This window comes from Pectinophora gossypiella, chromosome 25, assembly GCF_024362695.1.
Source record: "Pectinophora gossypiella chromosome 25, ilPecGoss1.1, whole genome shotgun sequence".
In the NCBI taxonomy this organism is placed as follows: Eukaryota; Metazoa; Arthropoda; class Insecta; order Lepidoptera; family Gelechiidae; genus Pectinophora; species Pectinophora gossypiella.
The window spans coordinates 5,100,245-5,115,090 of NC_065428.1; the positions used below are offsets into that span (position 1 = coordinate 5,100,245).

The following is a 14,846-nucleotide window of genomic DNA, read 5'->3' on the forward strand; positions in this document are numbered from 1 at the left end:
AAGTGTATTTGATTTGATTTGAATGATTCCTATGTGTCTATCGATATATCAAAGTCCTAAGATGGCTTGATTGATGGATTGTTTCTTTGTTTGGTGCTTTTTATAGCATAGTTGCCAAAGTGGTACGGGACTAATTTCAACTGACTACATCTGCAGAGCGTATGGTAGACCTTGCTGCTCTTGCTTTAGCTTATATAGTCATAAATGATAAAATATGCCTCCAAGACATTGCATATAATCATCTACAAAAAATGTATGAGGTCTGATGATGATAGTGAGCACAATTTTGGAAAATTGGTTGCAGAGATCCTTGTCTGATGACTTATGGCTCTATTCACCGTTTATGAAATTATGTATGTATATTAAAATTTGTGTTTATGTTAATTATCATTTTCATATAAATCGGTAAACGTGTATCAGATATACCTAAAGGTAAAATTGTATATCAATCGATCGAGCTTATTGACTTTACCAAGGTGTCCAGAATCATTAATAATATCAATCATGTTGATTATCAATATTGACTTTAAAGGCGGGAACACATATGCTAGTAATAATAATATTCTCGCTTTGATAGGCAGTAAGTATGAATTGCTAGATGGGAACCTTCAGTCAGTGGTCTCATTTTGTTTGAATTAAAATTTACTAAGTATAGAAATAGGTACTTGTATTTCAGTCTATGATGCCTCTCTAATGAAGATTAGACTCAGAAACATAGCTAGCATACAATCTTATGTTGCCGACAGAATAAAAAAAATAAAATACTATAAGTTTTTGACAAACAAAAGTAGGTAATTAGTGAGTGGCATCCTCAAGTGAAACACCCAAAAATGAATTAAGTAACCTCACCGAGCTTGCTGTTAGACCCACGTGAATAGGCTGTGAGCCGTATAGCCGTCTATAGCAGTCGAGCCAACTCTGCTAGTGAAAATTTTGTATTATTTAAATATATAAATTCAATAGTCGATTATTAAAAATGAAATTTCTAGAACTGATATAAAATAAAGTACTGTAAAAAAGACAAATTCACCCTACGCTGCAGAAATTTAATAAACAGTGAAACATAGCAAAACTGAGGAATATCAGAACAAGGAAATGGAAGAAAAACTAAATGATATACGCTTGGAACGAGCGATATTAAAAATACAAAATGGCACTACAGCATAATATTAATGCAGAGTTTGTCTCATTTTTCGTTGCACAAAACTACGCGATCCGTTTTCAATATACGAGCTTCAAGTAAATAAAGATGGGATAAATATAGTGGTAGACTTGCTAGGGTTTTCAGCTCGTTTATGTCGTTAGGAAGTTTTTGTTTTCAACAAAAAGCAACTAAATCCGTGATAGATCTGTTCAGAGAACAGGTGGCTTACATTGCAGTGCCACGGGTTTAAATCTCGGCTCGGGCTTCTAATCCACTAAATTCGAATATTTTTTAGATCGTAGATAATAAATTGGTATCGCGTGATTAGCAGGATTACATGGGACTTAAAAATAGCTAGCTAGGCTGGATGTGTGTACCAATACTCTTATATTATGTTACACTTACAAATTATTTGCCTCGAAAATTTTAACAAATCAGAAAAATCTTTATACTCGACAAATCTGTTTATTATTCAATTGAATAAAATTAATCGTCGACTCAACGATAGCCTTTCACAGATCATTCTTGGAAAATCGTCTTTTTACTTACGATTTACTTTTATCAAGTTTTAGAATCTGAGATATTAAGTTAATAATAAGTACTTAGTTTATCCTGAGTAATCTTATTTACTCTATGCACGTTAACATTTTTGCTAATGGAAAATAAATTAATAACTATCTTGTCCCTATCATTACTGCCTCGATCTATGTTTGTAACGTAGGGTGTTTTGAAACTTCGAGTAGTGAACCATATCGCTTGGTATATAATATTCTTAAGGAAGGTCCTGTTGTCCACCAGCTTTCTTCTCAAATGCGGAGCGCCGGTTTAAACTTCGGTACCGGACTTATTAATGAGTTTTCTCTAACATTTAGCTCGACCCATAAAGACTGTGATACGGCTCACCTCCTATCACGTTGCGTTGGTCTAACAGAAACCTCGGTGAGGTGTGGGTACTTAGTCTTACGATGGTTATATCACAGACTACTCCAGACGAGATATAGGTACTCGTGAACTTATGTATAATATTGTTAATCTTCAAATGCCCTGATGTCTGTGACTGATAGTGATCAGTCACAGACATCAGGATATTTAGTTGGCCACACGTAAGGTCGCTGCCTTACGGCATCGAAATAACAACTATTATCAACGTTTCCTCTTCGTTTCCAGGATTTGTGCCCGGTTAATGGCAATAGACTCGCCCCTTGTCCCCCTTTTACATAAAACTTTTCTGGTTATAGGGATATACTATACACCTCTGTCGACATAGATACAGTCACGTGATGCTATGTCGTGCTATGTTTGTCATATTTGTTTATCTATTTGCATACTTATAGTTTATCGTTTCTCAGATAAAGCATTCTTAAAATTTTTGGTCACTACAGAACTGAAATTATTGATCGGCTTCAACGAACAACAGTAATTTGCTTATGACCTGTCCAGAATAACAAAATAGGATAGCTACCCTATTTTTGAACGTACCGAACTCATACATACAAAAGTCGGAAAGTTATGAAAGTTGTTGTACCTACCCTTTGGATACACGTGCCGCGTGATGTCGGTCCCAAATTTAGCTTTACAGTAATCAATGTTGACGCTTAAAGACGTTGATAAATCATCTGGTAGGAAATGGAAGGTCAACAGAGTACAGTTAGGAGGCTTTGTCAGTATATAAGGACAATGCTTAATACGTATTTATAGCTATAACGGTCTTTCTGTTGGTTCTGTGCAGGCATAATTGTATTTGTCTTTTGTCACTGGTTCCAAAAGTTTAGTCTGATGACTTACGTTATAAAGGGTCTCAATTGTTTAATCAAATAGTACTTTGTTATGATAATATGTGTTGGTAATGTTTAAACTTAGCTCCCGGACAGAACGACTAAGTCTTATCACTTACAATTATGTTTTCATTTACGTTTGGCTGTAAATAAACATTTCCTTTGCGCATTTATATATTTTCTATCGTTTCACCACTCCTTATTTTCTCAGCATCGCATGTACCAACTTTTGTACCAACACACGCTTCTAAAACTCGCCCCAACACTTCTCCCAGTTTGTAGGTTGGACCTAGTTTGCTGAATTCCCAAGTTATCACCCCTACTTGACTATTTCTTTTTAACTTTGCGCAGCGCAAGAAAAACGGACGATTTACATGAAGCCGGGACAAGAACTTTGTTTTTGTCGTGGCAAAGCAAAAAGCACAATGGACAACGTTGCTTGCGGCAAAATTGTACAACTTTCCACTATTTAACTTACAAACTTTGTTCGAAACTGAAAGTTGTAGGAACTATCTGAGACCTTCATTGTCTGTTACCCTCAACTGTTATATATTCAGCTGTACAGGAAGACGAGTTCTCTGTTGCTTTTGTAGTTCGTATATTAAAATTCCGGTGTCGCCTTTGGGTTCGTTTTGTGGTATTACTTCTTGTAGGTAGCACTATAATATTAGGTAGGTATTAGTTGTTTTGTTATGTAATATCAAGATTATCATAGAAGATTATTACAGAAGTCTGCCATTTTGGTGGGTTGATGATCTGAAGTAAATTCCTTTCAGAAACGCGCGGAAATAAATATCTCAACAGTAGAAGCTAATGCAACAGATACATAATAAGGCTAAATACGTGTCAGTCTGTCAACTCAGACCTTTTATATTATATTAGTAATTGGTGAGCCTGGAGAATTCTAGCAGTATTCTGCATTCAGCCTATTCACAATTCAACTACGCAAATGAGGGTACAAAAACGCTGACGCTAATAACAAAATTGTATCTCATTCCATATCAATTTTAGAACATACTTTGCAAGAAGTAGCAGCCCGAAAAGAAACAGGTGATACTCCGGAAATTGAAGTCTTTCCTGCTTGACATTCAGCTCAAGGAAAATCTACGTTTCAAATTAACTGCGTTGAAGTAACTGAATCTAAACATAGAATTCTAATTTCAGAACATTTCCGATAAGTTAAAAGCAAATTTATTAGCTTTCGAGCTTAATTATAACAATTTGATTTTATTTGCCGTTTTGTCAAAGAAGACAATATTCAAACTGATTTTCTCTCATCATACGATACAAAATATTTTCCTGCTTATTATCTCAATTGAAAGAAATACATAATAATAACAGATGGGGAAGTCCGTTTGTGTTCTATGTTCCTTACTCCTAATGACACGCGCAATATGCATGGAACCGGTAAAAAAAGAATGATTGCCGATTTGCAAGTTTTGCTCGAGAGATTTCAATTAAGAAACCAGGTACCAGGGAGTCTAAAAAGCTTGTCTTTCGAATTTGATTTCAATTGTCATGAGTTTGGTTTAAAAGACCACATTGTAGCAATTCATGTAAAAAACAATGTAGCGATTTGACATTTGCCCACATAAAGGTCAATGGTCAGGTGTGCAATGTCATCAACTGTCAAATTCAATCAATATTATTTATCAATATTACTTTTTTAGATTGATTGCTTCAATGTGGTCTTTTTAACCCAATCCATTGAAATCAAATACGAAAAACAAGTTTTCCTTAGCATTAATATTTGTATGATAAATCCAGTAGGGGTAACAGACGTAAGTAATTAGGTATAAGTGTCTACATGTCCTTTATCGAGTTTAAACTAAGTCGGCCGATTTGAGTCAGTTCCAAAGTTCGAATCGATGTCATTCCGAATGTGGATTACTAGAGGCATCATCGCTACTAAAAGTGGAACGCCGAACAATAATTATTGGTTTTTCCTCAGAGTCGTTCAATTTGACTAATGAGGTCAAGTAAAGAAATTACTTGACATGACTAGTGACTTTGTTTTCCCTCAATTAGTAATATTACTTGGTATACCTACTCCCCTATTACTTAGGTTATCATACTTTCCATCTGTTTAAGTAATGACTTTCTCTTTCCTACAAAAGACGTGAGTAACCGTAATTTATTAACAAAAACGACCTTCTTTCGTTACAAAAAAAAAATGTTTCACATTACTACATGAAGTATGCGAAGAAATTTTAAAATTGAGTTTGTGGCAATTGTAGTTGAATCCACAGAGTGTATCTATCTCATTCTCACTACCAACCAAATCCCCATCGATAAAAAAGAAATAAAAAGATATAAATGATAAAGTAGTAGGTACGTGGTAGGTAGTGTGATAAATTGATAGTGTAAGTGGTAGTGGTGGTGTAAGTGAGTGAATGATATAAGTCTTAAAACTAGATTAAAGTAAAAATTAGAGTCAATATGCATTTACTAGGTGAGATATTCCACGTAAAGCCGTATCACTTACCGTCAGGTGAGATTGTGGTCAACCGCGAACCTATCGTGAAACGGAATATAGTGCTGAAAAATTTTTGACTTTTCCAATCACCCCACGCAACAAGGCTAACTCACGGTAATACTATCATACAGTATTGTAACTCGGCCGTGTCCTTGAAATAAATGCCTACACCCGCGCGGTACGTAAACATGCGATAGGGCTGCCCACCTACAGAATTTTAATTACATCTACTTTGAGTTTCTATCTAGTTTTGTGATTGTAAATTATTTTTATTTTTATTTAAACAAATAAAATACTTTGTAATTGGAATAGGAAGTGTTTAATAAAAATGCATGTTTTTTTTATTCTTAGGTTTAATTTAAAAAATATAATATGTTTCTCGTATAAATTTGCGACCGAAAAATATTTGCGCCTCGATTGAGACGTACGAAATGCCTTATTATTAAATTTTAAAGTATAAAAAAACCGCATTCGAATATAAAGCTTAATTAAAAATTGTTTTGGGAAACATGGACAAGGAGGAGACAACGGAATATCTTTTACTTGATTATAGATACCTGCAGCTACTTTACAATTTATATGTCGGGTTTTAAATGAAGTTCGGAATATATCTTCTATTTTTTCTATACATTCCACGAAATCATCGCTGGGTACAATTAAAAAAGATTGCGAAGTACTTATTTTAACTTTAAGTTTAATGAAAAATCGCGCGGTTATCTTTTAAAATACAACACACCGTCCGTTCGTCACTGTGCGACATTCGCGACTCGTTGCATGCCGAGCGCATGCTGAGATCCGAGCACGTAGGTATAACTCGCGTTTCGCCCGTTTGTATGGAGTTGGAATACTGTATGATAGTATTACCGTGGCTAACTCCTATGAATAGTGGGTCCAGAATACGAACACACACACAAAGGAGATTGAATACAAAAAGCCGGGTAACATTGAACCCTTCAAAATTAGGTCACTAACGGAAAAGGGTCGAGTTGAGTTAAACGGTTGACAGGGAATTTAACAAATTGTATAATAATAACTTGAGATCTATTAGTTCAATTATTTCAGTTTGATTGCGGGTATCAGAATACTTGATTCCTAGTTGTGAACATCTTTTGTTCATTTTAGAACTCGTTTGCATGTTACTAATCTAACGTTTTGGTAACTAAGTCTTCACATTAAGCTCTTTGTTAGCCAAAAATGTAAGGCAACTTAAGTGCATAACACAAAATGTCGTTGTATCGATCGTTCCAGCTTTAGATTTGCGCACCCAATACATTGTTACGTAACGCCGGAAATTGGAGAACCTCCTGAAATTCTATGCCCTCTATACATCCTCGAAGATTTATCACGTTATTATTCTTGTAAACAATATTGAGTTCCATCCAAACACGACTTTATTTCCAAAACAAACCTGAATAAAGAAGCCGAACAAATCTTAATATTCCAACGGAATCGAGTCGAAAACAACTCACAAATTTAAAACGGCGCTCCCAACAAAGGGGGCGCAGTATAAACAATGTACAGTAACAACACAGATATAAATTAAAATGCTTTGTCTACAGGTGAGCCAGCAATTAGGTCGCGTTACGCCCGCCTCACAGTCCTCGTACCGCCTGAACCACCCAAAATCCTGCAAGGGAAATACCTCTCTACGATAGAAGACCGACACGTCAAATTGGAATGCGTGTCCGTTGGAGGAAAACCCCCGGCAGAGGTAAGCAATGAAAATTTCTGGACGTTGTATTTCTGATTGGATCTACTATGCGTGATTTGTACTGTGTAGAAATTAATTTGAAGTCTATTTACCGTGCTATTCAATTTGCTACTTTTCCTTCGATCGGAATTTAATTAGCTTAAGTCGGTCATTGATTCTGTTCAATTAAATTTCTCTAAGGACTTTTTCCTTGTGACTCTGAAATAGAACATGGCAATTTTAGATTGGATATTTCACGTATCCAAATGGAACAAAATTTATAACGTAAAAGCGAAAGTTTGAGAAAAAAGAAAAATTATTGTTATTGAAGAAGATTTGGCTCATTGAAGAAGCATATTTTCATTTATACTTAATATAAGGTTTCACTGATGTTTGATCTTCCTAAAGAACTTTGCGTTTCAAATATAATTTGAGCGATGTTTTATCTATGTCAACCGTAATTACCAATAGCAGTCTCGAAACCATGTTTCCGAGAATCCAAGTCAATCTGTCCCAGATCTTCTATGTCGTTACTCATAACGTTATCGGCCAAGTCAACACGACTTGCCCTGTTAAGCTGTCTGTCTAAATCTTTCCATTCCTCTTCCATCCCCTAAGGGTACAACAAACATTTCGTTTCATATCAACTCAATCTTAATTCGACCGTATCCCTTTGAGATTTTTCCTCGGTTCCAAACAAATTGTTTACCAGTACCAACGTCCAATTTATTTTCATCGTTGTTGAAACGAATATTTCCACTTAATCCATTCGAGTGCTGTGAATGGGTATGTCACCCAAGGGGATAGGTTCAATTAGGTAGGGGTTAAATCGAAAATGATGCTCAGAGGTAAAAGCAGATTTGTTTTGATATACTTTTTTTGAAAACTAATTGATTTAAGAACTTTGAAGTTTTTTGTTATCTCACAATTCCATTAGTCCGAGTGTAGGACAAAAAAAGTTTTATGTCTGGAAATGATGTTCAATAGAAAAAGCAGATTTCACTTTGGAATGTCTGTAGAAAAGTAATTTGATTGGGGTCATCACTAATTTAAAATTCACACTCTTGTCGATGTTGCATTCTCCATTTTTGTCTATCAAAAGCCAATTCTTTTACTTCCTTAAAAGATACAACGTTCACCTTGTCTTTAATCAGATCCGTTGAGTCCATCGCTGTGTTCTCTAATCCCATTGGGAAAACATACTTAATGAGTAGCGGGAATGGAATACCTAGTTGGCAGTGGTTGGGAATGAGAAGAACTCTTGAGAAAATTGTTTTTTCTAATCAAAAATAAAAATACGTATATAATTTAGTCAATTGTTACTCGTTTCACTCCTATTGAAGCGGAAATGCATAACTGATGACGCAAAACCAAAATTTGCGTACAAATAAAATGAAATAAACAGGCAACGTACGTAAAATTTTGCAGATTTTGGCTTTGCGTATTCGCTTCGCGTAATGTGTTTTCGCTGTCATAATTTTGTCTTTAAAATATAAATAACGCTGTTTTTCTATTTATACCTATAAACATAAGCTCTCACCTATTTCCTTATTGGGAAAACAGAAACACACTAATATATCTCTTTATTTTAATATTTCCTTTATTTTCAGATTACCTGGGTAGATAGTAATGCTGGCGTTATAACACAAGGAGTCACATATAGTGTTGAAGCGTTGTCAGATGGTCAGAGATTCACAGCCAGGTAAATATTGCTAGTCCTAATAATTTCATACATTCATCTATTGAATGGATCCATTCATACAATCAGCATAATATTATTGACCAAATTATTATTAAACTAAGATTAGACGACTTTTTGAATGACATGAAAATCTCCATTAGAGACCATAAGTCACTTTGTTTATAAAATTTTTAATTGTATCATAATACGACTGTCTACTAAACTAATACTTATATTATTTATAATATCACAAAGAAATAAATTTATCAAATACATGGTAATTATGCAACCCTATCGCTTAAAGCGATTTATTCTAGTGAAGTATAGACTACATCGTGTCAATGTGGTATATATCATATTTCATCTTATCAAATAAGCAGCGACAGGCAACAATATATTGATGATCTATTCCAAGTATGCAAGCGTTAATAATTTGTCTAAGGCCTAGTAACAGATCATCGCTGCACCCGCTTTAACCGTCTTAATTCCCTAATGCATATCTCACTAGAACAATCACACAACTAAACCAAATACCCCTTTGTCTTTCGCCATTCCATCTTCAGACAAAGCGCCAAGACCTATCTAACGTAAACTAGTGAGAGCATCGGGTCTACCAAACAGATCTGCTCAAACGTCGTATGTCTAAAGAGCCATTGGCTTATATACGGCTCAGGTACTATGTTTAAGAGATTCTGTTTGACCTTGTCTGTTGGTGGAGATTACATCTTTGTTGAACTACATAATAAATATTGTCAGGGATAACGGCCTTCGTGGTCCAGTGTTTGAGCGTTAGATTGACGATCCGGATTTGAAACCCAGTGGGTACAAATAACGAAAAAAACTTTGTTAAATTAATTTGTGGTGCCTAGTTGGGTTAGGACATAACAGGCTGTTTACGTGGATTGTCCAAAAATAAGATGATTTGTGCTTCGGCAAGCATGTGAAGCCGTTAGTCCCGATTACTACTTATTGCATGTATGTTACGTAAACGATACAACAGCCATGTGCGCCGTCTTTGGCGGCTTAATAATAACCTTGACACCAGGGTTGATAATGTTGTATATCCAAAAATCGAAAGTAACAGAGTTAAGACCGGGACGTTTTTATTCTTTTCAATTTATTAACACGTTGTTTCCTCCACAGGTCAATATTGAAAATGACTCCAAAACAAGAGAACCATAATCAAACGTACATCTGCCAGGCGCAGAACACAGCAGACAGAGCCTATAGGGCAGCAAGCATACAGATTGAGGTAAATATTTACATCTTTTTTTTTTACTTTTTTGACGTGGCTTATTAGATAACATTCACTAGTTGTTTGGATAAATAGGAAGCGCTAGGGGCTCTCACCCGGTAAACAATTAAGACAAAAAGCCTGAGGGTGCCCAGATGGGCGCTATGCTCAGAGAATTTTGCAAACATTATGCAGGAGAGAAACAGTACGGAGTTGAAACGAAAGTGTGTTTATGGAGAAAGTGACCACAATGCGGGGTGGTTTACAGTCCAAAAACATTAGCTGTCTCGAGCTGATTGGTCAGTTCATATCGTAACTGTAGTTATATGGAACTGTAACTTCAATTCTGTGAGGTATTTATGCAGTCCTTACACAAAGAATAAGAAATGCTGGACCAAATTTAGGAGTTACACGAAGGCTGTGTTGTACCTTAAAAGCCAGTATAACACAAAGAGCTTTCACAGCCTTCCACTGGCAAAAGCTTTACATTGTTATGAAGCAGTAGGGTGTATGTAAGTATACAAAGAGAATATTAGGGCGTGCCGTGGAAGGGTTTGTTAATTAATTAATATCTGATCGATAATCAACTGCGATGCTTTCTAAATTTAGAACAGCGACACTGACAGAAAACACGTTATTATGCTTCGTTTAAAATTTATGGCTGCTGATTAGCTAAGTTATGAATGCTGCAGCGCGGTGTCGCGCGATTACTTCAAACATTATATCATGTATGAATGTATTCACATAAAAGCGTTGTCACGGGTGTATTATATTCAATCAAAGCAATGACGCGTTAGTTTTTACTGGAGAATTTAAAGTTCTGGATATGCCGATATTTCAATATTAGAAGTAAAAGGTGCTACAACAAATTCGATCGTTTCATTTATATCAAATTGTCAAGCGTCATGAGATAGATGCACCTAAAACAAGTTATTTCTTTTAAAGTATTTTCTTTTCACTTATTTGTATTTTCGTTAAAACTGAACCGTCACAAGCGGCCGACTTATGAATACTATTCCTAAAACAACTTACAACCTCCGAAAGTCAACTAACTTTTTTCACTACCTTCGGAATTTAGCTCACCCTTTGGAAAAAAGGGCCTTGGAACGAACGTACGGGGGTAGAATAAATAAAGAGGCACAAAACAATACCAGTATGTTAGTTGTACGTGCCACAAGAAGTTTCCAATTAGAGAGAAAAAGGAATTCTGTTTGTTTTCCATACTTCGTTTCCAAGTCTTGAATTGAGAGAAATGCGAGAAACTTTGTTAGGAGTTTTTAACTGGGTTTGTTTACTGTTAAATATTTTCCCGTATGTTCGCGTTTTTTTGTTCCTATTCGTCCATTTTCTTTTCTGTTTTGCGGATGATCTTTGCAACGTTTTTCTTCGCTATCACCTAGGGGTCTTTAGAGTTTGCGATTGATGTGGAAACATTAATAGGTTGAGTAAATTTAGTCTTCTTTTGATTTATTTCTACATAACATGTTCTACTGCTGATTCTTATTAATATTTTAAACTTTTAACACTATCTAAACTTACATAAATACATGAGATCATGCGTATTTCAGTCAGTATCCGTTGGGGTAGGCAGAGACTACGGAATTCCACTAAATCCTCAAGAAACTATAAAAAATAAAAAATAAAACGTTATCTCTAAAGAACCAAATATTAAATTAAGAAAAGAACTTTATTTTGGAGAATTTCATTCAGGTAGGGAAATAAACAAATGAAAAGAAAATACTTAAAAGCCAACCAGTACAATACAATACATCACCAGTAATGGTGAAATGATACATGCTTAAATGCTGATGGGTCATGCGCTTTATAAAGCTGCTGTCTCACCTCGGATTAATAACATGAGCTAAAGACTTTATTCCCAAAAAAATCAGATCCCATCATGATTTAGTAATCATGATGAATGCTTTTAGCTTTGTAGGAATATTGAAAAAAAAAAATATCCCGTGTTTTGTAATCTTATACTCCCAGAAGGTTCATCCTTTTCGTCAGTCAATCTACACGTACATATTGGAATTCCACAAAACATCCTTGCGTATCCAGAAAAAGGCAATCGGTAAGGAACTCACAATGGGGTCTTATAAAATATTGATATGGAATCCCCCATATCTGTTTGAGATATCGTTCACCGTTCCTTCAGTAAACTTGCAGGTCCTTTGTTGAATTTGCTCTTTCCTATAAAAATATCGTTTTTCATAACAACAAGCAGACAGATTTTATTATACGCATTTGCTTTGGCATTTCCTACTTTTTTCGCGGAATTTTATACGTTTTCTGTGAGGTATTTCTTGAGTTCTTTATCTTCAAAATGTATCTGGTGTTTTAGGTGTATTTGAATCTAGTTTTGAGGCGATATTTTTTATTATCCATTTCGTATTTGTCGTCTAAGAGCCATGTCTCACTGTTGACACCTGGAGTCCTGTTAGTTGCGCTACCAATGAGACACTAGGTTAGGTAGCGTTTATACAACTGTATACATTTTAATGGCGGCGCGACCGCGAGTTCACGTAAAGATTTCATACTTACTTAAGAAAGCCGAAATAGACTGCTTTTGATTTGATTAGCACAGGAAAGCTAACCATCTAAAAAATGATCGGCTATTTAAAAAAAAAAAAAAAGAAAAAAAAAAACTTTTGTAGACGGTATCTTACGAAAAGTAATGATAAAATTGCAACCAATCACATAATATAAATTGCTGGTAAACTGGCTATGGAATTTGAAAAGCGCTAGAACTATCATAGTCATGTTTGCAGGAGTAAGTAGTAAACCAGAGCGGGATTGAACCGACAGCGGTTCCCATACAAAATTCCCGTAAGGGTCTTTCCATCCTCTTTCTTATATTTCGTGTACATGTACATAGGTATGTAAGTGATCAACATTTTGGCCCCTTCATCTATGCTGCGTAAACACATCCTAGCCAGCCGAAAGCAATACGCAGCAATACTTTGTTATACACGGGACATAAAAGAGATGACAGTCGATATGAACGGACATAGCCATAAAAACTGACATAAATACGAAGATCCAATGGACAGAGCGCTGTTATAAAAATTATTGTCGTCCTTATAGTCTGTTAAAAGGAAATTACTATTCCGATCACGGGAGTGACTGACTGGATACGGTCTCTTTATTTATTTGAGTTTTTTTCGGTCCGTATTCACTGAAATTGTATATTTATACAGGAATGTTTAGAATTGTTCAACTTTGTTTGCAAAGGTTTGTTTTCACTCCTTTCGGGAATTTAAATGAATTTTAAAAAATACCTTAACCTAGAAAAAGATTGCACAGGACCGGAAAGGATGACGTGAAAGAGGCCTATGCCCAGCAGTTGCTGGGCCTATGCATACAGGCTGAGTAGATAGATAGATAGAAAAAGATTATCATTGTCCTCAAATAACATTATTTTTATTTTAACGTACACGCCTATCTGTCCTATTCTAATTTAAGTTTATTCCTTTTCCGGTCTGCTGAAAGCGGTCTTCTACTGGAGACAAGCTGAATCGTTTGTCTATTTTGTGTGTAATTAACTTGTCTTTATGTTCCTTTTCTGTGTACAAAAAAAGGTTAAATAAATAAACTTGCAGTGGACAGACACACAGGCAGACGTAAAACGACTATCTTAATCACCTAAGAAGGGTAATAATATGATGGACCATATAGTCTATCGGCCTGTACAGGAAACAATATCTTTGTCTGTTTTTACGACATGCCCAGAAAGATATCCTTATCTTGCTGAGCTGAGCGCGTTATATTTTTTTTATTCGCTCCCACACGTCCCCGGCACGTTAAGCCGTTGGTTACATGAGCAATGTCAGAGGGTTTTGACGACTCCATAATAACCCTGACATGAGGTTGATTATCCATCTTACAACCTACTTGATAGAAGAAGATTCCCAACAGAGAATTATTTCAAGGGTTTCGATCAATAGACGCAGCGAATTCTATCTTCGCGGATAAACGTCGTATTTTTATCGCACAGCGCACGGCACGTTTACTGTGCCACGAGGGCTGTATAGCATAGAAACAAAGCTTATCCCTTCCAGTTGGCATCAAACTCTCCGTCAACGGTTGTTATGACGAAAAAGGCAGTTTGTTTATCATGTATTTTTTCGGTGCCCGTAAAATAAGAACCCTTTTTACGGGGAACCCAATTACTTTTTATGATCAGATGGCCAACGGTATTACTTTGATATTGAGATGCTTGCCATTCGTACACGTAATACTTTAGCGACCATTTTCGTTAATGTTACAGTAGTATGAATTTTGATTGCCCTATTTTTGGATATTGAAAACTTATAGGCGTCGTTATTTTTATGTTAGAAGCATGGTGTGGGATGGAAATAGAAGTTAGAATGTTTCGTGAACCTGTAATCATTATCCGTGTTGTAGAATGTTAGGTTCAGTCAATGATTTATCAGTATTTTCCACATTTGAATTTAAATTTAAAAGTCTTGAATTACATTAAATTATGTGAGGTATAAATTTTACACTGAATTCTTGAAGCTTTATTAAAGGTAACGTGAAAATATCGACTGACACCCAATGAAATGCATTCCATTTTACATTACTGGAATATGTAAACTTAATTATTCTCAGAACGATAATTAATTAAATATATTTTAAATGTTTAAACGAAATCCGATCTGTGTGAATGAATTTGCGCCCTCGCATCGCAACGGAATGGACATAGTCATGAGCAAACGAAATGGTTTGGTTAGGTCCGTAATTCTATGATGAACAAAAATCTAGCAATGGCTATGGAATCCGTGAGAGCCTTGTACGGAGAACGTATGAATCCTGACTTGAAACCACTAAAGTCTTTGTGTGTTAC

General features: G+C 35.5%; 1 protein-coding gene across 1 annotated transcript in view; it reads left to right on the plus strand.

Moving 5' to 3' along the window:
- The window catches only part of LOC126378059 (irregular chiasm C-roughest protein-like), a 133,416-nt gene that overhangs the window by 87,375 nt on the left and 31,195 nt on the right, over positions 1–14,846 (plus strand). Inside the window, exons 5-7 of the mRNA XM_050026177.1 lie at positions 6,955–7,106; positions 8,696–8,787; positions 9,910–10,018. Of these exons, the coding sequence (XP_049882134.1) occupies positions 6,955–7,106; positions 8,696–8,787; positions 9,910–10,018 (353 nt within the window). The remainder of the gene's footprint in view (positions 1–6,954; positions 7,107–8,695; positions 8,788–9,909; positions 10,019–14,846) is intronic.